General features: G+C 45.6%; 1 protein-coding gene across 1 annotated transcript in view; it reads right to left on the reverse strand.

The window, feature by feature from the left end:
- The window catches only part of SLC9A1 (solute carrier family 9 member A1), a 107,382-nt gene that overhangs the window by 32,357 nt on the left and 50,092 nt on the right, over positions 1-24,933 (reverse strand). The window contains exon 2 of the mRNA XM_063140465.1: positions 5,134-5,594. Coding sequence (XP_062996535.1) covers positions 5,134-5,594 — 461 coding nt within the window. The remainder of the gene's footprint in view (positions 1-5,133; positions 5,595-24,933) is intronic.

A 24,933-nucleotide genomic window follows, 5' to 3' on the forward strand; every position in this document is an offset into this window, starting at 1 on the left:
AACTCTTCTGCTTTCTCTCCTTCCCTCTTGTTGTTGTTGTTGTTATATACCACCCCGTAGCCAAAGCTCTCTGGGTGGTTTACAAAGATTAAAAACATTGAACATTTAAAAACTAATATACAAAATTTAAAAGCATAAAAACAGACTACATACCAACTGTCCAGGGGTCAGTTAAAAAACTCAACATACGCTGTTAAATGTCTGGGAGAAGAGAAAGGTCTTGACCTGGCACCAAAAAGATAACAATGTTGGCACCAGGCGAGCCTCGTCGGGGAGGGGAGGCCACCACTGAAAAGGCCCTCTCCCTTGTTGCCATCCTCCAAGCTTCCCTCGGAGTAGGCACTCGGAAGCGGACCGTTTCCTCCAACAGCTTTTCTTATTCTGATGGACAGCTTTAGAAGAGCCACAGAAGATCGTGATTACAAAACAGCTCCTTGCCCTGATGGGCAGGGACTGCAAGGCAGGCCTCAATGTAAGTTTTTCTGGAACTTATAACCCTCTAATGCTGGATGGTGCCAGGGCCGGTGCTACCATTAGGCCAACTAGGCAGCTGCCTAGGATGCAGACCTCAGAGGGGCGCAGTACTGACCTTTAAGGGTCGCAGTTTTATACAGATTAGCTAGGGTGACCATATGAATAGAAGGACGGGGCTCCTTTATCTTTAACAGTTGTATTGAAAAGGGAATTTCAGCAGGTGTCATTTGTATATATGAAGAACATGGTGAAATTTCCTCTTCATCACAGCAGTTAAAGCTGCAGGAGCCCGGACATTTTTAAAATCTGGTCACTCTAGTATAGCTCCTGCAGCTTTAACTGTTGTGATGAAGAGGGAATTTCACCAGGTTCTCCATATATACAAAGGACACCTGCTGAAATTCTGTTTTCTATGCAACTGTTAAAGATACAGGAGCCCTGTCCTCCTTTTCATATGGTCACCCTAAATTAGCTGTTTTAAGAGAAAACATAATAAAAGGAAAATATAATAGTTCAGAAACTCTTCTTGAACAGATGAATTGAAGTTGGCATTTTTTTGGGGGGGGGGGGTGGAAAGTAGCTCGCCTTGCCTAGGGCGCAAAATAGTCTGGATGGTGCTCCTACTTCACTCACTCCCAGTTTCCCAGGACACCACACAGCTGGTTTTACGGCCTCTCCCTCCCCAAGACCTTAAGCTGTTTTCTCAGAGCTAGCACTGTAAAAACAATGTTTTGGAGGGAAGGAAGGCTCATTCAAGCCAAATTACAGATGCAGCTAGAGGAAAAAGTCACTGGGGGCAAGGGAGCTTTGCCCTGATGAAAAAATTTCCTCCTTCCCCGATCAGATTCGGAGCAAAGTTCACCAGTGAACCGAATCAGAAGAGTAGGTGGGAGGGGCCTTGTTTGGCAAGTTATTTTCTGCGAAATGCTCCCTGCACAGTTCAGAGACCAGGAGAACCAGAAAAGGCAAGGTCTCGGCCCATTCTTGGCAGCGGCCAGAAGGTGATTCGGCTGTCAAAAGCCTTTTTTGGCCACATCTGTGTGGTTGGAGCATTTCATCAGGCTCAATTGAAGCACGAGGAGAGGAGATGGGAAACAGGGCAGTTCCAGCAGCCGTGCTCAAAAAAACACTTGCTTCTTCCCTCCTCTTTCCCTTTTCCTTTCGTGTTGTGTCTTTTTGAGATTGGAAGCCAGAGAGGCAAGGGCAGCCTTGACGTCCTTGTTTAGATTGCAAGCCTGTGAGGCAAAGGGGCCATAGCTCAGCATGCAGGAGGTCCCAGGTTCGATCCCCGGCATCTCCAGGTAGGGCAGGAAAATCTCCTGCCTGAAACCCTGGAGAGATGCTGCCAGTCAGTGTCGACAATACTGGGCTACATGGGCCAATGGTCTGACTCAATATAAGGCAGCTTCCTATGTTCCGATGTTATTTATTGTTTGTAAGCTGCTCCACAAGCCTTTTTGGCTGAGAAATGGAATAATAAATAAATAAATATAGGAAGGAAGGAAGGAATTCGCTTCCTCTTCATCCTGCAGGGACCTGGAGAGTCAGGTGAAAAGGGGTGGGTGGCTGGGACCAAGCTGCACTGAGCTCCATGTGGCTTGGCCCATCCCTGCCTCGCAGGCTTGCAATCTAAACATGGACATCAAGGCTGTCCTTGCCTCTCAGGCTTCTAATCTCAAAAAGACACAACACAAAAGGAAAAAGGGAATTGGAGGGAGGAGGAAAGAAGCAATTTGCTACTGGGAAGGCAAACCGTCCCAAACTGGAGATAGAAAGATGCGTTGATGCCCTGCCTTTCAGTGACGCTGGCCTTCCTACAAGCTCAGCCCACAGAGAACAGGGGAAAGTGTACCACGCTGGAAAAACCAAGAGACAAAAGTCAGGAACCAGCAAGAACAACCTTCTCCAACCTGGCGCCTTCTAGATGATGTTGGACTCCAACTCCCATCAGCTCCAGTCAGCATGGACAATTCTCAGGCATGATGGGAGCTACAGACCCCCCAAAATGGAAAGACATGCCGTTATTAGACCAATGGTTTGTTGCTGTATTGGCTGTGGGATGGAATTGTCCATCCGCTCAAAGCTCAGCTTGGTAGCTTGGGTGCATTCCAGAGCCTCCTGCACTTCCGGGGATAGTGGTGGCTATGAGTGCATTTATTTATTTATTTGTTCATTTATTTATTCACAATATTTATATTAGGGTGACCATATGAAAAGGAGGACAGGGCTCCTGTATCTTTAACAGTTGCATAGAAAAGGGAATTTCAGCAGGTGTCCTTTGTATATATGGAGAACCTGGTGAAATTCCCTCTTCATCACCACAGTTAAAGCTGCAGGTGCCCTGCCCTCTTTTAAATCTGGTCACTCTAGTATGTCTCCTGCAGCTTTAACTGTGGCGATGAAGAGGGAATTTCACCATGTTCCCCATATATACACAAATGACACCTGATGAAATTCCCTTTTCTGTGCAACTGTTAAAGATACAGGAGCCCTGTCCTCCTTTTCATATGGTCACCCTATTTATATACCACTCTCCTTTCAAAATTTTGGAGTGCTGTGCAAGATAAAAGAAAATAAAACAGAATAAAAACACATTTAAATTAGATTTTTAAAAGAAGCAAAATGCAAAGTGAACTGTGGCTGGTCATCAAGGGAAGGCTTCCTGGAACAACAACATTTTCAGGAGGTACCGAAAGGAACACAACGTTGCCAGCTGCATCCTCCCCCAGGAGGGGAAAAAAAGGATTACGTCTGACCACAGTTATATATGCTTTAGGGCCTGAGAACTGGAGAAGCACAGTGGCTAAGAGCATCCAATCAGGAAGTCCCTGGTTCAAATCGCCCCTCAGCCACAAACTTGCTTGTGTGGTACCTCCAGTATTTGAGGCAGTAAGCCGGTGTGCACCAATTGCTGGGGAACATGGGCGGGAGGGTGCTGTTGCACCATGTCCTGCTTTGTTGGTCCCTGGTCGACAGCTGGTTGGCCACTGTGTGAACAGAATGCTGGACTAGACGGACCCTCGGTCTGATCCAGCAGGGCTCTTCTTTTGTTCTTATGCTTGGCAGATTTAGGCTAGCCACTGTTCCACTCATATCCCACCCATTAAGAATCCCATCCATTAAGAGGAAGTTTTAAGGTAAAACATGCTGGCATTTTGGCTCCGCCTCTTTTTGGGCTCCGCCCCACCCATCACTGGAACGCAGCTTCCGGCAGCTTCTCCAAAATCGAATCTGGCCCTCAGGCAGAAAGCGGTTCAATGCCCCCTGCCCTGGTAGTTCTGTTGTCCACCGTGGGGAACAAGATACTGGACTGAGGCGTCCATTGGTCTTACCCAGCAGGCCTGTTCTTACGTCCACATGCCCGGATGGCAGCCATGTGGCCATTTGGAAATGGAAACGCAGCTGCTCCACAGAGCCAGTCACAGCTCCAAACTGTCAAAAGGCCAAGGAGCTCCCGAGCTACTATGAATCACGAACGAACGACAGAAATTCATTTTGGGGAGAGGAAGGGTTGCATCACTCTGAAATTACAGTATATGACTTGGGTTGTATCCTAATGACGCCTTTGCGCTGATTCATCACCCCTCTGTGCCCTTGAATCAAACAATGTGGCTAAAAATAAGCTTTCTCGCTCTCGCCCCAAACCGCTCACTGCTCCTTTCAAATGCGTCCCAAGGGATCTTTCCCCCCATTAGCGACTGGAAGCATATCGTGGGAGCCCAAATTAAAATGCACAGGACACCCGCCATGGCACAACCTAGGCTTGAGAGAGAATTCATTCCCAGTTTGGTTCTTCTCCATTCCAGCCTAGTTGCAGTAGAACCGCAGAAAAGGGCAACCAAAATGATCACGATCACTTCTGGAGACGGAAATCTGGACTACGTAGTCTGATCCAAGAAGGCAACGGGCCTGTTCAGACGACACGCTAAGCCACGGTTAGGCCGCTAACTCTTTTGCAGCAAACGGTTAGTGAGCGTGTTTAAAATGTGGTTATGCAGCCACCAGGGGTAGGAATGGTTCACACGACACGCTAAGCCATATTGACCCTGTTCAGACGACACGCTAAGCCATGGTGCTTAGGCCATGGGTTCTCAACAAGGGGGGAATTCCCCCTTGGGGGGGAAATTTTAGGGTTCCAGGGGGGGAATTGGGACCACTATTCAGCAAAGTATGATGTCCTGTAGATTTGTCTTCCTACACGTTATTAAAAAGGTCCCAGAAAAGTGTTGTGTCGTCTGCAAAAGCCAGGCCTTTGCTCTCTTTTCCCTCCCTCCCTTGCAACCCTAGAAGTTTCAAGCTTCCCATTTAAAGGGGCAACGCAAAGCATGGGAGCTAAATAGTACATTTATTTACTATAAATAGTTTTATAGTAAAACTCTACTATAAAAATAATCCAAATAAATGTATATATACTAATATAGAAAAAAAAATAAAAGATTTCCAATATTATATGCATATTATTTGGAATGCACCTTTCGAGTTAGACTATCTTGGGAAGGGGGCAAATATATTCTGAGCAATGGCGAAAGGGGGGAATGGAGCAAAAAAGGTTGAGAGCCACTGGATTAGGCATTTTGAGCTAAACGTTACGGCTTCCCGTGCCGTGTGAACCTTGTTCTTGTGGTGGGGCCGGCGTTGCCGGAAACGCTTTCCACTCACCACGGTGACGGCGTCGTTCAGCAAAGACTCTCCAAACACCAGGATGTGCAGGAGCTCATTGATGTGGATCTCCTCGAACACCGCCAACACGGCTACGGGGTCTACCGCCGAGATGATGCTGCCGAAAAGCAGGTTGGCCAGGAGGCCGATGTCGGTCAAGCCGGTGCCCCCGATCTGGCACACGCCAAACAACAAGGAGCCCACGAAGAAAGCGTTCCACAGCGTCCCCACGACCGCGAAGATCAGGATGGTGCCCAAGTTTTCCGTGAACTGGCGCAAGGGCAGGAAGTAACCGGCGTCCAGGATGATGGGCGGAAGGAGGAAGAGGAAGAAAATGTCCGAGTTTAAGATGGGAGGGTCCTCCCCCACGGCCTTGATCAGCCCCCCGACCAGCAGTCCCACGACGATGAGTAAGCAGCTTTCGGGGACGATGTTGGAAATGGTGGGGATGACATGGAATCCTGGATGTGGAAAGAGAAGCAAAATGACAACGGTGAGGCCCTATTCAGCTGGGTCTTACGGCTGGCCCTTCCTATGCCTGCAGCTATACATGAAATTAAAATGACATAATCTTCCTAGAGTCATGGGTGTGGTAAAGCGAGGGACCCTAATGGAAAAGGCGTTCTAATAATAATAATAATAATAATAATAATAATAATAATAATAATTCTTAACCGCCTCTCCCTCTGGATTGCGCCGGGCAGCAACACAGAATACAAAAATATTATAAAAGACATAAAACTGATTAAAACATATTATTATTTATTTATTTTATTTCCAATATTTTTATACCGCTCCCCATTCAAAATTTCAGAGCAGTATACAAGATAAAATACAATAAAAACAGAATAAAACACCTTAAAATAGATTTTTAAAAGAAGCAAATTGAAAAGTGAACCATGGCTGGTCGTTAAGCAAAGGCTTCCTGGAACAATGACGTTTTTAGGAGGCGCCGAAAGGAATCCAAAGTTGGTGGGGAATTTAAATTCTTAAATTCCCCCCCCCCCAAAAAAAAACCACAAAGCAATGAGCAGCCATGGAATGCTGGGTAGCTACTGTGGGTCAGGGCAGGGCAGGAAACCCATTTGGGAGAGGGAACAGAATGGAGTGAACGGGACCCTGAAAATGGAGCACTCCACACTGCAACATTTTGTTGCAGCTCCCAGCTGCAGAAAGATATAATTCAACCGCTGCTTCCTTCCTCCTAGAACCAAGGGTAAGATTCTTCCTTGTCCCTCAAAATCCAACCCTGCTGTTTAGGGAAGACGATGACTGGTAGGCACAGCATGTTCCCTCTTCTAATTCCCTGGCAAAGGAACTAATTTTCATGACAGGCAGCAATTTTTAATCAACACCTCAGTTGCTTCCCTCTTTCCTGCTGAACTGTTGGGGCACATTAGTCCATCTGTTCTGTTTACAACCTGTTGAGCTGTCAAATGACACCTCTGAGTGTGTGCGATCGTGCGCAAGTGCCCAAACGCACACTGTTAAGAGTGCAACACAGACCTGGCTGATATGCTCCTTGGCCCGTGTGCAAAGGTTTCCCAGAGTGTAGCGGGCAGGCTTGCGACCTGGCTGGGATCCCATGGAGGCACCCGTTGTATGACCTGCTGTCTCAACCGCGAAGGGGCGGTTGCACAACTGCTGTGATCTCCTGCACGGGTGTTGGAGCTCAAGGAAGGGCCAATCCACAGCGGTGCAAGTTGCAGCAGCCGGACAGCAGCATTGATCCATACATCCAGGACCTTCATGAGAACCTGGCTGGGCCAAAGGCCCATCCGCACTCTCGGGAGACACAAGGAGTCCAAGAAGCTTTGGCCCAGGTCGAAAGAGATATAACAGTGGGAAGAGAGACAAGCTAGGCCCGAATACCAAAATAAAATATGCAACTCCACAATCCAAGAAGGACGCAGACAAACTGGAGCGGGTTCAGAGGAGGGCAACCAGGATGATCAGGGGTCTGGAAACAAAGCCCTATGAAGAGAGCCTGAAAGAACTGGGAATGTTGAGCCTGGAGAAGAGAAGACTGAGGGGAGACATGAGAGCACTCTTCAAATACTTGAAAGGTTGTCCCACAGAGGAGGGCCAGGATCTCTTCTCGATCATCCCAGAGTGCAGGACACGGAATAATGGGATCAAGTTACAGGAAGCCAGATTGCAGCTGGATGTCAGGAAAAACTTCCTGTCTGTTAGAGCAGCACGACAGTGGAACCAGTTGCCTAAGGAGGTTGCGGGCTCTCCTACACTAGAGGCATTCAAGAGGCAGCTGGACAGCCATCTGTCAGGTATGCTGTAAGGTGGATTCCTGCATTGAGCTGGGGGTTGGACTCGATGGCCTTCTAGGCCCCTTCAAACTCCACTAATCTATGATTCTATGATTTGCTTAACCCACATCATGTAACTTACATCATGTATACTTCCTATCAAGTTGCCCAGTCACCGAGGTCATCTGAGGGCATGCTCCTGGTGGTTCCACATAGACCTATCGTCTGATTAGAGTCCACCAGAGGAAGAGCCTTCCGTGTGGTGGCCCCCCTCCTATGAAATTCCCTGCCTCTGAAGGTCAGGCAGGCGCCAACTTAGTATTCCTTCCAGCGCCTCCTGAAAACACTGTTGTTCCAGGAAGTCTTCCCTTAATGACCAGCCGTGGTTTATTTTGCAGTCTGTTTCTTCTAAAAATGTGTTTTTATTCAAATCAAATCAAATCAAATTTATTACGGTGGCAGATCAGCAAAATCAACACCAAAACATGCAAAGGACAGATAAAAAATGACATGAAAACAAAATACAGCTTAGTGATGTTTTTATTATGTTTTTATTCTCATTTTATTGGTCTACAGCTCCAGATTTCTGAATGGGGAGCAGTATATAACATTGCAAATAAATAAATACAGCTCACAGAATTCAGCCTTTCTGGGTGCAGAACTGTAATATTTTTTTAGCATGTGGTACACAGCTCATAAGAACACAAGGTCGTAAGACGAGCCCTGCTGGATCAGACCGAGGGTCCATCTAATCCAGCACTCTGTTCACACAGGGGCCAACCAGCTGCCGACCCACAAGCAGGACACGGTGCAACAGCACCCTCCCACCCATGTTCCCCAGCAACTGGTGTATATAGGCATATTGATTCTGATACTGAGCCCAGCTGGTGCAATGCAATTATTTTGCACACTGCGGAGAAAGCCCCAGGCAGCAATCCCGAAATGACTAGCGCCTAGCTCGGTTCAGGATGCACCGCTCAGATACAGCAGCTCTGTACCTGGCTCTTTTGCACCGTGACACCCCACTGTTCTCCCTCCGCCTCCAGAACTAACGGGCAAGAATTCAGGGGAGTCATCCAAGGACAAAACGATGAGTCAGCGGTTTGCTGCAACAGCTCGATGGAAAATACACCCCCAACGGTGTTTAAAAAAAGGATCAAGAGCAGAAAACGCAATAGGTTTATTTCCATCTCCCCCTACTCCACGCCCTCAAGTAGAGAGGGTTTTGCAACGGTGGATGTAGGATTTGGGTTAAAATCTGCAAATCTAATACCAGAAATCATTCTCCCCAGACACTGACTGGTATTCAAAGCAGCCCACAGACTGGCTTTCGTGCCGGACAGAGCATGCAAGCCAACAAAGTTGTACGGAATTTCCCCAAACATGAGGGGCTGTGGGGGGGCTGGTGGGTTAAAGATAATAAATTGGGCCTAAATCAGCGTCTTCTAACCTGGCACCCTCCAGATGTGTTGCCACAGCTCTCATAATTAGGGCTGTACAAGCCTCGGGCCTCAGATTCAGAAGTCCAAGGTCGATGGCTTCCTTGTGGAGAAGCCGGCAATGGCAGAGACAAGGACATGTATAGCCTCTGCTCCTGGGTCCTGGTAAGTACAGCACTCCCAGGCACTGCATGCTGGGAACTGTAGGCTATGTGGGGGCCTAGGGATGTGGAAGGAAATGGCAGATCAGTCACAAAATGGCCTCTGTGATTCGGAGTTCTGAATCCGAGGCCCGAGATTTGCACAGCCAGCTCATAATTCCCTGGCAGCAATGCCATTGGGAGTCGGAGGCCATGGGGGGGGGGGGGGGGGATGCCAGGTCTAAATGAAGAAGAAAAAGGAAAATAATAAAAAGTTAGCAGCAAGTATGCCAGAAATGCAGCCCCCGATAGAATTTCAGCAGCCCCTGGATTCCCTCAAGATGTGTACTCCTGCAAAAACAAAAACAACAAAAACCCTATCCCTTTTACATGGAAGGCATTCCTCCCACCCACCCCATGGAGGAGCTCATAATCTTGCTGTCAGCATCTACAAATCTGTGTACAGCTCTCTGCTGAACTTCACCAGTAAATGGTAGAAGGCGGCTCTCTCAGAGTTCCCCTGAACAAGCAATTTATTGCACGCTCATGAATGGCCGCTCATGGAATTTGTGGGTCCGTTGCATAATGCCGTCAATGACTCTGGAAATCCCATGATTAAAAGAACCACATATAATGTGGTAATATCCGAAAAAAGCGGGATTCCCCCAGTGTGTAACTCTGGCGTTGCACAATAATTCTGCCACTAGATGGCCCTGTCTCAATGGAAGTGAGCGGAGCAGGCAGAGAGGGGAAGTATTCAATCCAAACTAAGTGGCTGCCAATGAAATGTAGCCGATTGCAATCCCAGAAAGAGCGCGGAAGCAGAAAGCCTTCAGAAGACAACAGAATTTTGTAGAGTAACTCTCAGTGAAACATCTTCAGGACCTGGACTGGCTCTGTCCATCCAGGATGATCATTGGGTCCTCCTAGACAGGAAACAGCATAAAAGGGCTTCCTGAAGCAGGATAGCCCAGAATCCAGAGATCTCCCAGGTCACACAGCAGCCTTCCCCAATCTGGTGGCTTTCCAGATGTGTTGGACTACAACTCCCATCTGTCTAAACCAACTACAACTCCCATCAGCCATGCTCCCAAGGGCCATGCTGGCTGGGCATGATAAGAGTTGCAGTCCAACACCCTACCCTCACCCACCCACCCCTACAGGCACCAAGCTGGGCCAGGCTGTGGTCACAGGGCTGTGTAACATTTGTACCATCAGCCTCCTGCATTTTGGTCTCTAGCATCTCTCGCTCCGGCCACTATCCTCAGGGATTCTGATGGTCAAGGCAGAGCTGCAGGCAGCCATCACAAGATGAGCCAGGGCTGAAAGACTGAGCCAGCAGAAGATCAGAACCAAAAAATGCACAGAAACACACCAGATCTTGGTGTGTTTGGTTGGAAGATCTTCTTCAAGGGATGTCCCAGTTTGAACAGAAAGCTCTTCCTGTCCAGGTGGGACCAATGGCTGGCTTGGGTGGGCAGGGCCAGTCCAGAACCTGAGAATGTTGTTCCAAACAGCCAAACTTTGTCAGGTCTAGTCCTGGCAACTCCCAACACATGACACCTTCCACAGGTCTACACTGGGTATGGCTACCTGGGGGCTTGGCCTGGCCCTGACGAAATCCCTCCTTGTTTGTGTCCCCACACCTCCAAACCCCCAATGCTCCTCACTACATTGCTTGCTAGCATTTCCCAGTTCATGCAGAAGGCAAATAAATGGAAGTTGGCAGCCAAGATTAAGATCCCTTTAACTCTCGTCGCCTGCTGCAGACTTGCAAAGTGCTCAAGTTGCCGGAGTCTGCCGCAAAGTCACTTTCCGCTCACAAAAGGCGGAGAGTCAAGTACGAATTAACGACTCAAGTCTAGCAATTATAACCGTCTCTCACTTTGTCCCCATGGGCTGTCAAGATTCCATTAGGACGGAACACTCCTGAGTTAATGAGAATGAAAGATTCAGAGTCTTTTTTGTGACGTTCTAAAAATACACCGACACGGAGCGCGCTCTCATTATGTCTTTGATCTCGACGAAATTCAGAACACCCAGTCGCTTCGCACCTCCCATGCTTTTAGAAGCGGAGCGCCTCGATTTTGGTTTTGTTTCAACCAGCTTGGCACTGTGAGCATTCCCCAACAATATGCAACCAGGGTCAGACAAGAAAGAGCCAGGGGAGAAAAGCACAAGCTAACAAGCAAGGCAATTAAGCTATAAGATGCGCAACTAAAAATCAGGCTTATACATTCTCCCTCGCCTAGTCTGCTGCGGCGAGTAAGAATCAACTCCAGGCGAGCAGGCAAAGAAATTCTTCCGCTCTAAAAATCAAACCAACAGACTCCCATTGGGCCTTGTCAAAGGGCATAAACACTTCGACATCGCCTGCTGATACCTCCTAAGCAGTTGTGGTGGTGGAGCAAAGAACAAACCCTTCCCAAGAACGTTGGGAAAATCAATCCAGGAGCAGAGCCGATAACAACCAGAGAAGTGCAAATATTTGAACTGGAAAGGGGAGGCTGAAATGCCAGGCAGGGGGAAACCTAACTGAGAAGAAGCTGTAAATCTCCCTAGATCAAGCCATCCCCAATGTGGGTTGTTTTGGACACTAACTCCCATTATCCCCAGCCAGCATGGCCAGTGGTTGGGGATGATGTGAGTTGTAGTCCAAAAATCTGGAGGGGCCCACGTTGGAGAAGGCTGCACTAGATGCATTTATTAAAAAGAAACAAAAAGCAGAGTATTTAAATGTGCCTCCAAGCTTTTAGCTTATAGTATTTTTAATCCAGCTCCTCAGCCAAAAAGGCCCTCAGAGTGGTTTGCAAACAATCAGTTAAACCAGATGGCCCTGGCCCGCAGATATACAATCTAAGCAGGCACTATTAGAGATATAAAATTTCCAGAAATTTTGAAGCCATCTTGGGGGGAGGGGATTGAAATAGTCTGATACTGTTCATAGTTTTTAGAAATCATTTGGAGAAGTAAATATATAAGACCTTGTCTTAAACGTTTTATTCATCATGCTAAAATAAAACATTCTATAATCCATTTTTCTTCATTTGTTTTCAATTTTTCGGAAAAACTAAACAAAAAAGGCTTTGGGGGGGGGAAACGTGTTTTTTCCTTCATTTTTTTGGTTCTTTTCCAGGCCTTCACATCCCTAGGCACTACATATAAGGAAAAAGGAATTGGGAGGGAAGAGGAAAAAAAAGTATGAAGGGACCCTTTTCCTCTCTCATCTGCCTCTGTTCCAGTCGGTAGCGAAAGTTGAGGGAGGAGGAGCTTTCATGAAGGTGGTCTTCAGCAGGGCTGATGGGACAGCCCTAAGAACCTGAGAAGAGCCCTGCTGGATCAGACCAAGGGTCCATCTAGTCCAGCACTCTGTTCACACAGTGGCCAACCAGCTGACAGGAGACCGGGGGGGGGGGGACGGGGGGGGTGACAGGACCAAAATACTGGTACTGAAAAGAAAGTAAAACTCTGGTGTTCAATGAAGAAAATAAATGATTTTAATAGGGTTTTTTTCCAGAAATAATCCAACGATTGGAATGGAAACCTTTGACAGAATATTTGAAAGAGACAGAGAAAAATTATGTATTTGTTTGTGGATTTTAAATCAGGGGGAAAGGGAACAATTTTATCAATCTAATGTATGTAAATTAGGTTGAAGGGTAATTGAGAAATTAAGGGGCATTTCTGGCATGAAGAGGGCGAAAGAAGAATATATATATTCTAACCTCACCCCTAAATGTTTTTTAGTGTAATTGTAGTTGTTATTTGTATTTTTGTTGGTATGTATTATGTATTATGTTTGTATGATGTGTGATGTTTGTTTAGATGTTGTTGGAAAAATTAAAAACGCTGAAAAAAAAAATCCAACAATTAAAACAATAGTAAAAATCGTGTATTGAGAGCTCTCAATACACGATTTTTTTACTTTTGTTTTAATCGTTGGATTATTTTTGAAAGAAAACTATTAAAACCATTTATTTTCTTCACCGAACACCAGAGTTTTACTCTCTTTTCACAACCAGCTGTCAACCAGCGACCCACAAGCAGGACATGGTGCAACAGCACCCTCCCACCCATGTTCCCCTACTTCCCCTTTTCATCTCCCTCAGTACAGCCTGTTGAAATGGCATAATATAATACATTCCTAGCACCGTCAGGAGAGTTTATTTGCGTCTTTCCCCCTCAACTGGGAAAGCAGAGATGCAGTACTGAAGTTAATGCTTCTCAGCAGCCATTCACATCACTCACTCATTGCTGTAACCAAGGGAACCCACTCCTCCTGGCTGGAGCTCCAGCGCTCTTTCAAAACTTCCTCTTACTGCTGCTGCATGCCAGCTAAAGAGGTGCTAACACATGAAGCATCTCAGGGAGGGGACTGAGGTTATATACCTGGTTATACCCCTCTGCACTTTTTGGGACGATGTGTTACATCTGACTCCAAAGATAACCTGCGGACAGCTGGTTTCCTCTATATCTTTTTTTTTTTTATCAATATTTTTATTGCTTTTCCACATTGATTAAACATACAACATTACAATAAAAGAAAACATCAAAACAACTATTACATACTACATACATGTTGAAGAAATGTTGAGTACATATGTATTGAATAGATATTAACTATAAAATATTATACCATAACATAATCATTCTTGACATAATAGTGCTCTCCCCACCTCGGGATCTATTCCTGATTCCAAAATCTTATCGTTTCTTCTGCTGGCGGTTTCCCACTTCCCTTAGTAAACACAAATATTAGGAACTGTTTCCAGATTCCTTCAAACTCATTTATTTTAGTTATACCTTTTCTCCACTTAATATTACAAGTCAGTATATCATTAATAGCTATATCCCATACTTCTTTATACCATTCTTCAATAGAGTATTCCCCTTGAATCTTCCAGTTCCTAGCTACCATCAATCGTGCTGCAGTCAGCAAACTCGATATCAACTCTTTAGTTTCTTTTCCACATTTTATATCTTCAAATAGTGACAGTAATGTAATCTTTGGTGTTTGTTCTATTTTCATTCCCACTATTTCTTCAATTTTTGAAAACACCATCTTCCATAATCTTTGTACATATTTGCATTCCCACCACATATGTAAATACGTTCCTTTTTCCCCACAACCTCTCCAACAATTTGCTGAATGCTGATCATTTATCTTATTCGATCTAATCGGGGTTAGGTACCACCTCCACAAAATTTTAAAGTAATTCTCTTTTATTCTCACTGACATACTTCTCAACACTCTATATCTAAAGACTGATCTCTTCCAGCAAGTCTATCCAGTGGAATTTTAGGATGCTTTTAGGATGTTTTTAGGAAGTTTTAATAATGTATACTGTGTTTTGATTAATATTTTATGTATTTTATACTTGCTGTTGTTCCCCGCCTCAATCAGAATGGAGAGGCGGGTTAGAATTATTATTATTATTATTATTATTATTATTATTATTATTATTATTATTATTAATCTTCCATTTCAAAACTCCAAGTAATCTTTTATACCCTTTTTCTTTTGCATTTCTTCCTTTTGAGAAGGATGGATTCAAAGCCTCCAACTGCTAACCAATATTGTGATGGCAGCTAAAAATTCCTAGAGCACAAATGGGGGAGAGCAATCACAAACAGCCCGTGGAGAATGACTTTCGTTAAGGCAAATCGCTGTGCACTGCTCTTAAACCTTACTATTATTTTTTTTGCAATTAAGTGAAAGAAATTGCAGATCAGGATGCTTTAACCAAAAATGAGCTTCAACGAACATTTTTTGGCCTCTAAGGATTCTGACTGAGCAAGTTTGTAATAACCTCATTGAGTCAGGTGTGGGGGGTCTTGTGGTTCTCCAGTTGCTGTTGGACTACAACTCCCATCATCCCTTGCTATTACCCATGCTGGCTGAGGCTGATGGGAGTTGGAGTTCAACAGCATCTGGAGGGCCACAGATTCCCTAACCCTGCATAACACTAAGCAGAATCGTTTAGCACTATACAGAAAAGGGTTGGTACCTGCCCATAGGAAGCATGCTGACCATACTATATTATAAGGACTTTTAGACCTGGCCAAATGTTTTACAACTGTCGTCTACTCCATCCTCTGCCTCCCAGGGTAGAACCCAGAGATAACCACTAAGGGCATAGATTCATGAGGGCTTATCCCAGGGATCATCCCGGGATCGTCCCTGTGCGTCCACATGACGCACAGGGCATCCCGGGAGCAGGGAGGAATGATTCCTCCCTTTCCCCAGAATATCACCTTACCCATTCCGCAGAACGTGTGGCGTTTCCCCCCGGCTCCTCGCGAATAACGCAATTCCACAAGGCTCGGTGCTTGGCCCGTTGTTGTTTTCCTTATACATGTTGCCCCTGGGCAAGCTTATTCAGTCTCATGGCCTCCAATATCATCTGTACGCCGATGATACACAACTATATCTGTCATCTCCGGAACTTTCTCCTGATGTTCACGATCGTATCTCGGCATGTTTTTCAGATATCTCAGCTTGGCTGCTTCATCGTCGTTTGAAACTTAATATGGCAAAGACTGAATTGCTTGTTTTTCCTCCTAAACCTTCTCCTCATCTCTCATTCTCTCTTACTGTCAATGATGTTACGCTTACTCCGGTCAAGGAAGCTCGTAGCCTTGGCTTTATATTTGACTCCTCACTCTCCTTTATTCCTCATATTGAGGCAGTAGCTAAATCCTGTCGTTTCTTCCTGTATAATATTGCCAGGATTCGATCATTTTTGTCTGTCTCTTCTGCCAAGACGCTTGTTCATGCACTGGTTATTTCACGGTTGGACTACTGCAACCTTCTTCTCTCTGGCCTTCCTTCTTCTCACATCAGTCCGTTGGTTTCTGTTCACCACTCTGCCGCAAAGATCATCTTCTTGGCTCGCCGCTCTGACCATGTTACTCCGCTTCTGAAATCTCTTCATTGGCTTCCAATTCACTTCAGAATCCAATATAAACTTCTCCTGTTAACCTTCAAAGCTTTTCACGGTCTAGCTCCTTCCTATCTCTCCTCTCTCATCTCACACTATTGCCCCGCTCGTGCTCTTTGCTCCTCTGATGCCATGTTTCTCGCCTGCCCTAGGGCCTCTACTTCCCTTGCTCGGCTTCGTCCATTTTCTTCTGCTGCCCCTTACGCCTGGAACGCTCTTCCAGAACATTTGAGAACCAAGTTCAATCGCAGCTTTTAAAGCTCAACTAAAAACTTTTCTTTTTCCTAAAGCTTTTAAAACTTGATTTTGTGCGGACTTTATACTGTTAGTTTTACCCTACCCTGTGCCTGTTTACCCTACCCTGTACCTGTTTGCATTCTCTTCCCCTCCTTATTGTTTTACTATGATTTTATTAGATTGTAAGCCTATGCGGCAGGGTCTTGCTATTTACTGTTTTACTCTGTACAGCACCATGTACATTGATGGTGCTATATAAATAAATAAATAAATAAATAAATAAATAAATAAATAAATAATAATAATAATAATAATAATAATAATAATAGCCAGGAACTGAGCATGGGGCACGGAGCTGCTCAGGAGCTCTGTGCCCATCAGGGGGCAGCACGAGGTTTGTTTGTTTTTAAAACAACTCACAATTTCGGTGGAGCACTCGTGCACTCATTTTCCTTTTAAAAAAAATAAATCCAGAATGGTGGCCATGATGAGGTTAATTGTGAGTTTAAAAACGACTGCAGTAGTTTGGTTATGGTTCCCATAAAACTTTGGGTCAATTTACTTCGCCTTTTTGTAGTCATTCCTTAAACAATAGATGAGTAAAGGTAACCACTTGTTGGTCATACACAGGTGTGTTAGTGTTTATCTCTCTGTGTTGGTCATACACAGGTGTGTTAGGCCATGGCTGGACAAGGGGTTGAGGGCGACAATCTTGGTTCCCCCTTTTTTCTCAGTTCTTTTTATGGGAATGGGGGCTTTATGTCTTGACACTGGAGGACTAGCAGAAACATAATTTTCTTTGTTACTAATGTTGGTGCTTTCTTCTGTTGTTTTAAATTGATTTTTTGCCTGCTCCTCATAAACTGGCAGAACCAAAGAAGTTCCCTACAGTTCAGGTGTTCCTAACAGTTCAGGAGCTTGTAGCTCAAATTTGTTACCCCCAAAAAGTAAAAAAGTAAATTGAATTTGTAATAATTGTTTGAATACACTGTACTTTTAATATACCAAACATAATAATTTTATGCCAAACCAATTTAGACATAATTACATTTTATGTTACTAAAGTAAAATCTGTAAAAAGTGCTAATATTGCATTATTACATGAAACCGCTGGGAGAGATCATCTGGAGGCATGGGGCGGGGTGCTATCAGTATGCTGATGACACCCAAATATATTTCTCTATGCCTTCAATAACAGCATCAGCTAAGGATAGTGTGTCTCCTCTGAATTAATGCTTGGAGGCGGTAATGGGCTGGATGAGGAAAAACAAACTGAAGCTGAATCCAGACAAAACAGAGGTGCTTGCTGTCAAGGGCTCTGACCTAGGTTTGGAGGTGTGTCAACCAGTTCTGGATGGGGCTACACTCCCTCTTAAAGACTGTGTTCGCAGTTTGGGGGTGCTCCTGGATCCGTCGCTCCAAATGACAGCCCAGATAGATGCGACAGCCAGGAGTGCCTACTATCAGCTTCGGCTGCTGCGCCCCTTCCTAGAGTCGGAAGACCTAAAGACGGTCGTGCAAGAGCTGGTAACCTCAAGGCTTGACTTCTGCAATGTGCTCTACATAGGGCTACCATTGTACCTAGTTCGGAAACTTCAACTAGTTCAAAATATGGCAGCCAGGTTGGTCACCAGTACATCTAGGGGTGAGCATATTACCCCAACATAAAAATCACTCCACTGGCTGCCAATTAGTTTCTGGGTGAAGTACAAAGTGTTGGTCATTACCTTTAAAGCCCTAAATGTTTTGGGTCCAAGTTACCTGCGGGATCGCCTTCTCCCATACAGTCCGCCCCGCACACTCAGGTCCTCTGGGGTGAACTTGCTTCAGTCAGCTAAAACTAGGCTGACATCAGTTTCCCAGAGGACCTTTTCTTCTGTCGCCCCCAGATTGTGGAATGGCCTGCCGGTGGTGATTCGTAAAATTAACTCTCTGTGTGATTTTAAGGCAGCTTTAAAGACTAGCCTTTTCCAGCAGGCCTATCCAGATCAATGTTAAATCAAGAATTTTTTAAGATGTATTGATTCTTGTTCTAATGTTCCCCGCCTCGATCCAAAGGGAGAGGCGGGTAAGAAATAAATAAATAAATTTATTATTATTATTATTATTATTATTATTATTATTATTATTATTATTTCAATTTTTCAAAAAAAAATCATTTTTTCTGAAACCCCCCACCCCCTGGAAAAAAAACGTTTTTTTCCCCCATGGCTTCAAAATTTCCGGAAATTTTACATCTCTACGTGTGGGGCTTTAAAGTCATCCCTGCTCTGGCACCAACATACCGTAGAGAGAGAATGCCACTCCCCTATGAGCCCACCCACCCACTCACCTCTTTGTATTTAGCTTTAGGCTCCATATTCGTAGCTTGGCATTCGTAGCTTTTTAGGATGCTGCTGTCTTACAGTTTTATTAGGAAGAAACGTGGGGGCAAGGCGGCCAAGCATCCAAGATGAACAAGAAACGGGGAGAAACATCTCACCAGTGTATAGACACAAGAGGTTGTCACACAGAGGAGAGCCAGGATCTCTTCTCGATCCTCCCAGAGTGCAGGACACGGAATAACGGGCTCAAGTTAAAGGAAGCCAGATTCCGGCTGGACATCAGGAAAAACTTCCTGACTGTTAGAGCAGTGCGACGGTGGAATCAGCTACCTAGGGAGGTTGTGGGCTCTCCCACACTAGAGGCCTTCAAGAGGCAGCTGGACAGCCATCTGTCAGGGATGCTTTAGGGTGGATTCCTGCATTGAGCAGGGGGTTGGACTCGATGGCCTTGTAGGCCCCTTCCAACTCTGCTATTCTATGATTCTATGATTCTAAGACAACCTGTTGTAAATCATTTCTGCAGGCGTTGTTACAACCCCCTGAAGATGGCCCGAACGGAAAGCAAGAGGCCGAAATACATTGGGCTTGTTCACAATAAAGTTGTCCACGGCATCCTGAGTCATCTCTCCCCTCTTTTTCTTGTTACAGTTTTGTGGCAAGCCTCCTCAAGCACGTGGCACCGTGGAATGCAAATCTACTGTTAGCCAGATTGCTGGTTAATAGCCCAGGATGATCACTTGGTGTATCATCAATGGGAGCTAATGGCGATAGTTAGGAATCTCTCTGTGTTTTTTGAAGAAGTACACTCTAGTCCCATGAAAGCTTGGTCCACAATAATAATAATAATAATAATAATAATAATAATAATAATAATAATTTGTTACCCGCCTCTCCATATGGATCGAGGCGGGGTACAACAAAAATGCAAACACCATAAAATACATATAACTGATTAAAACATTTGAAACTAATATATTATTAAAAGCAGCACATTATTCAAAGGCATCTTAATAAATTGGTACATCTTTCAGGTGCTATAAGACTCATTCGGAAGGAAGGAAAAAAACTGCACCCTTACCAGGCTTCTCCCCCTCATGTCTTTCCGTGTTTACTACAGGCAGCTTTAGACAGCGACCAATGGCAACCACAAGATTTAATTGGAAACTTCCACTCTACGCAATGCTCCATAAAGTTCAATGAAACAGCACCATCTAGTGGCGGAATTAATGCTGTGATTATTTTAAATACTGCATTATCTCAGTTTTTTTAAAAAAGCAAGATTATGGGGGGGGGGGAGACTTACTCAGTCTTTTTGTCCCCTGAAGCAAGGCAAGAACAGCGCTTCCAGCATCTATCCTCGCTCCGGAATCATGGCGAAGTGTTCCCAAGTGGATGGCAACCGCTGATTGGTTGCTGTGCACCAATGGCTGCCGGAAACCCCACACCCTTCCTCTGCGTCGGGATTAGCTGTTGCCACCCCGCTGCAGAGAAAGAGCAATGTTTTCCTTAAGGAGGCAGCAACCTGGCGCCGTATAAGCAGACCCTACGCCATAGCAGAGGCATTTCAATTTAGAATGGGGGAAAACTATGCAAAAATCAAGAGACCACGAAACAATAAGTGGTATGGGGACACTGGGGTGGGGGCCACACGCTACATAGGGAACATCAGGGGGGCTGATTTTGGCCCCTGGGCCTGAGCTCTCCACCTCTGATGTTGACAGTCAAATAACTTTCAATTTTAGGGTTTGTGACTTGGCTGGACGGCTGCATTTTTCCAAGCACAGGATCCCCATCTCCACCCCTGCTGACTATTTGGAGGCCTCTGAGAGGAGAGAGGGAAACATCCCAGCTGGCTATTCTCTCCTCTGGAAAAGCATGGTTACACCATGACTCACTCTCGATGCATGAGACCCATAAATAACCTTCAGCGCTAATAAGACACGAATTCAAACACCAACCTGGCCCGCTCAGAACTTGTACTTTATAACAGCTGCCAGAATGTAGCCAAATGCTATGCTGGTCACGAAACCCAGCCCGGCTGGCTGCTTCTGCTATTAAAACGGTCTGCCACGCAGCGCTCCGTGAAATTATTAATTGCCACAGCAGTCGAGGGAATGGGATGGTTGCACAATGCAAAACGCATTAAAAAGAAGAGGAAGTTAAGCAGCAGAAGGATCATAAACTCAACCACCATTTATTTATTTATTTATTACATTTCTATACCGCCCAATAGCTGAAGCTCTCTGGGCGGTTCACAAAAATTAAAACCATAATAAAACAACCAACAGGTTAAAAGCACAATTACAAAATACAGTATAAAAAGCACAACCAGGATAAAAACCACGCAACAAAATTGATATAAGATTAAAATACAGAGTTAGAACAGTAAAATTTAAATTTAAGTTAAAATTAAGTGTTAAAATACTGAGAGAATAAAAAGGTCTTCAGCTGGCGACGAAAGCACAACAGAGGCAGGTAAGTGGGGTGGAGGGGGGCTTACCTGGCTCTGCCACCGCCACCGTCCGTGCAGCCAGGTAAGGGGGAAGGGGGCTTATTTGGCCCCCATTTTGTCCCCCCTTCCCCACTTACCTGCCTCTGCTGCCCACCGTGGATGCAAGTAGGGAAGGGGGGGCAAAATCTCGAACTGCCCCTCTGAATCTCGCTCCACTCCACAGAGCGGGGAAGGGTCGAATCGACCCGAAGCGGTTCGGGCCCAATCCAGAAGTTCCGGATCAGGCCATGAACCGGTTCAGGGGGTCCGTGCACAGCCCTACTTATGACCTAGCACTTGCTTCTCCCTGTCTGTTAGGAAAACCAGTTCTGGGAAGCACTTTTTACCAGCTATACCACTTTGGCCAGTTCCTTTCACTAGCTATGGGTCTTGGCAGTACTCATGTATTGGGGAGACAGGACCACGTAGCTACCGAGGTCTGAGATGCTAAAACACTCTCACTAGGGGATCATTTAGTGGCCTCATGTTTTAACGTCTAAGCTAGCTACTGTTCCCGGAAGAGACAGGTTCCCCACTGCTCCGTTTTTAGTACAGCTCCCTTCAAAAGTAGCTAGCACCGGCTGCCAAACAAAACACAATGATCCACTTGGTTGGGTTCTTTATGAGATGCCTGTTTACATTTCATAAGCCAAGAATGTTAGGCCTCATCAAAGCTATTCAGGAATTTGGAGAGACAGGAATGCATCTCCGAGGACCTGGCCAGGATTAAATCTCTGTTTTCTTATATGTGGAACAAATAAAAGTAATATTCCAAGTGCATTTTACCTATTTTGTTGTGATTTCAAATTAAATAAAACCAATGCAGGAAACGCTAGAACACAAAGCTTAGTATAAACCATTGCTGCGCTAGGTGTGAATTGCCTATTCACATCCAAGCCCAGGGGGAACATCCCACTTTAGAAAAGTAAAGTAGACAGCCAGAGGGAGAAAAACAGAATGCATGAACTGGGCTCTTAAAGTAGGCCTGCATGGCTTGGGCCTCATCAATCAAATATAGGAGTGGGCAAGTGATTTTGGGTGAGGGGGCAAATGACTTCCCACACAGCTCTTTGTGGCCTGGATGATGCAATGGAGCATGGTGAGAGTAATCAGCATGCTAAGAAAAATCCTGTTGTTATTTCTGAAGACTGATCAGAGATAAACAGGGGGCAAGGAGGAGAATCCCCTCGTTATCTCCTATCAATAATAGGAGATAACACAGGAATGGCTGTCACCTTCCAAAGCCTCTTGGGGGTGGGCTTTGGCATGGGTGGGGCCCATGGAAGGAGCCAAACCCTCTTTAGTCCAGATGAGGAACATCTGCATTAGACCTACTGGCCAGAGGTTCTCCTCCCTTGCGTTATTGATAACGTGATTTTAATTGTTGTAAGCCACAACGACCAGGTTAAACAACCTCCCCTGCCACCCTCTGATCCAGTTCACACAATCACTGTGACTTAAACAAACCATGTCCCACCTCCAAGGGAGGCTGAGCTGGTGAGGAGACAGGACAGGGCCACACCCCACCTGGGCAACTCTCCTCTAAGGGAGGTTAGACAGGCCCCATTTTCAGTTTTAGGTGGGCTGTTAAACCCTTTTTGTTCCACATGACATTTCAGTGTTTTACGGATGCAATCCTATCCCTATTTAGACAGAAAAAGAGTCCTACAATTCCCAGCATTCCCAGCCACCATGAATGGCTGGGGAAGGCTGGAAGCTGTAGGATCCTTTTCTGTATCAACGTGCAAAGGATTGTGGCATAGATGTATTAGCTTTGCCATCTGCTTTTTAAGATTCTCTTAATTTTACAGTGAGCGATGTTGTTTAGTTTCAAAACTGATTTATTTTTTAAAATGGCAAATCACCTTGCAGGCCTTTATTTGGGCCAAAAGGAAAATAATACATTTGTAAACAAGTGAACACATTTGAGGGAAATTAACCACTAGCAAAGATTCAACATTACATGTGAAGTAAGAGTACGAAGAATAGCACAAGAGGTTTATTCAAAATCACAGCGTGCTATTACAACATCCTTAAAAAACATAAAGGATCTCTGGAATACTGACAGGGAAATCTGAAAATACCCCATTAAAACCCCTTGTCTGATGTGGAAAAGTGCCCAAGCACCCAGAAATACTCTGATCCCATTCCCCCCTCTCCTCCTTGCTTTTGAATTTGGAGACACAGAAAGCCTCTTGGCTGGCTGCTCAAGGCTGTCCTGATCTATTGGCTCCTTATATCTGCCATTGTCACATGTTGCTTTTTCCTTAAACACGTCTGCTTTGTGTTTAGGAACCAGGCTGTGTAACACAGACATGAAGGCACATCGCTTCATTGTTTATCACCTAAGTCCCCTGACTGGGCATTTTGGAAGGGTCAGGGTATACACGGGACTTTCCGAAAGGTCCTTGGGAGGGGGTTTATCGAAGGATAGAATGCAACATTTTGTACCGGTCATAGGCTGCCAAAACATGGCATTGTTTATGTAAGAATGGTTTTCATTTATGGAACATGTATGGGACTTGTCACGAGAGGGAGGAGGAAAAAGGATGACTTCATCAGAGTAACTATGGTGAGTACAAAAGTATGCTGATGTGGAGGTGGGCTTCAGCTTGCTGGAGGTGGGCTTCTCTCCTACATGTGTAGTTCTAAATAAAGCCTCTGAATCTGGACCAGTCTGGACTCGCTCCTTCCCTAGTGGATACGGGGAAAGTTCCCTGACAATACAAATGCTTCAATTTATTACAAGTTATTCAGAATGAACAGCATACGCTGAAGTGACTCAGGGGTTTGCTGATGCAGCCAAAAATTAGGAATAAGAGGTTACTAACGCATGAAGACCAACTTGTCGGAGGAGGGCAAAAATTAAAGGCAGTGCAAGCAACGCATGATGTGGAGTTGCTGCACTGTGCGACTCCCCACTTCACTTTTGACCGGCCGGTGTGGGAAGGGTGTCCCATGCGATGTCATCACATCCTGCATCATTTTGCATCAGACACCATGAAGAAAAAGAAAGCAGAAAGGCAGGGAGCAGAAGCAACTCTGCCTTTTTTGAAAAAAAAAAAACATCCGCTTTGGCCCACGTCTCGAGCACCGTGGAGGACCTAATAGAGATGTGCAATGTGGGGGAATGTTGTCAAGATCATGCACAGCGTCTGAGTCACACTGCGCTCCCGGAGCCTTGCCAGATTTCTGTCTGTCTCTCTTGCGCTTTTGTTTGATGCCAAGATTGGGAAAGTTGGGAAAGGTGTTGCGTGTAAAGCACACAAGCCGCTGAGTCACACTTCAGTGCTGCAGGGGAAAGTTCTAGAAATTATAATAGGGAACTGGCCGTCAAAGTCCTCCGTGAATGAAGCCTCATGGAGTGAAAGAATGGGAGGCAGGGAGTTAAAGATTGGTGTCACAGGGCCAGTAAAGAAAACTACCTCTCTGTAACCCTGGTCAGTAGAGAACTCAGAGGTCATAGCTAGATGGGGCGATATCCCGGGGGGGGGGGGGCGGTTGGCCAGGGATCATCCCTGTGCGTTTACATGATGCACTGGGATCCCAGGAGCAGGGAGGGATGATCCCTCCCTTGCCCCAGGATATGGCCCTACAGGTGTAGCCCACTTTTTTCCGCGGTCTCAGGAAGATCCTGAGATCGCGGAACGTGTGGGCGGGAGTCACAGTTTGTCCCGGCGTCTTGCGGTTACTTGCAAGGAGCTGGGAACCACACACGGAGCGCAGCGGTCCTCAGGAACACAGAGGAGGGCCAGGATCTCTTCTCGATCCTCCCAGAATGCAGGACACGGAATAATGGGCTCAAGTGACAGGAAGCTAGATTCTGGCTGGATATCAGGAAAAACTTCCTGACCGTTAGAGCAGTACCACAAGGGAACCAGTTACCTAGAGAGGTTGTGGGCTCTCCCACACTAGAGGCCTTCAAGAGGCAGCTGGACAACCACCTGTCAGGGATGCTTTAGGG

This window comes from Elgaria multicarinata, chromosome 13 (assembly GCF_023053635.1).
Source record: "Elgaria multicarinata webbii isolate HBS135686 ecotype San Diego chromosome 13, rElgMul1.1.pri, whole genome shotgun sequence".
Lineage (NCBI taxonomy): Eukaryota > Metazoa > Chordata > Lepidosauria > Squamata > Anguidae > Elgaria > Elgaria multicarinata.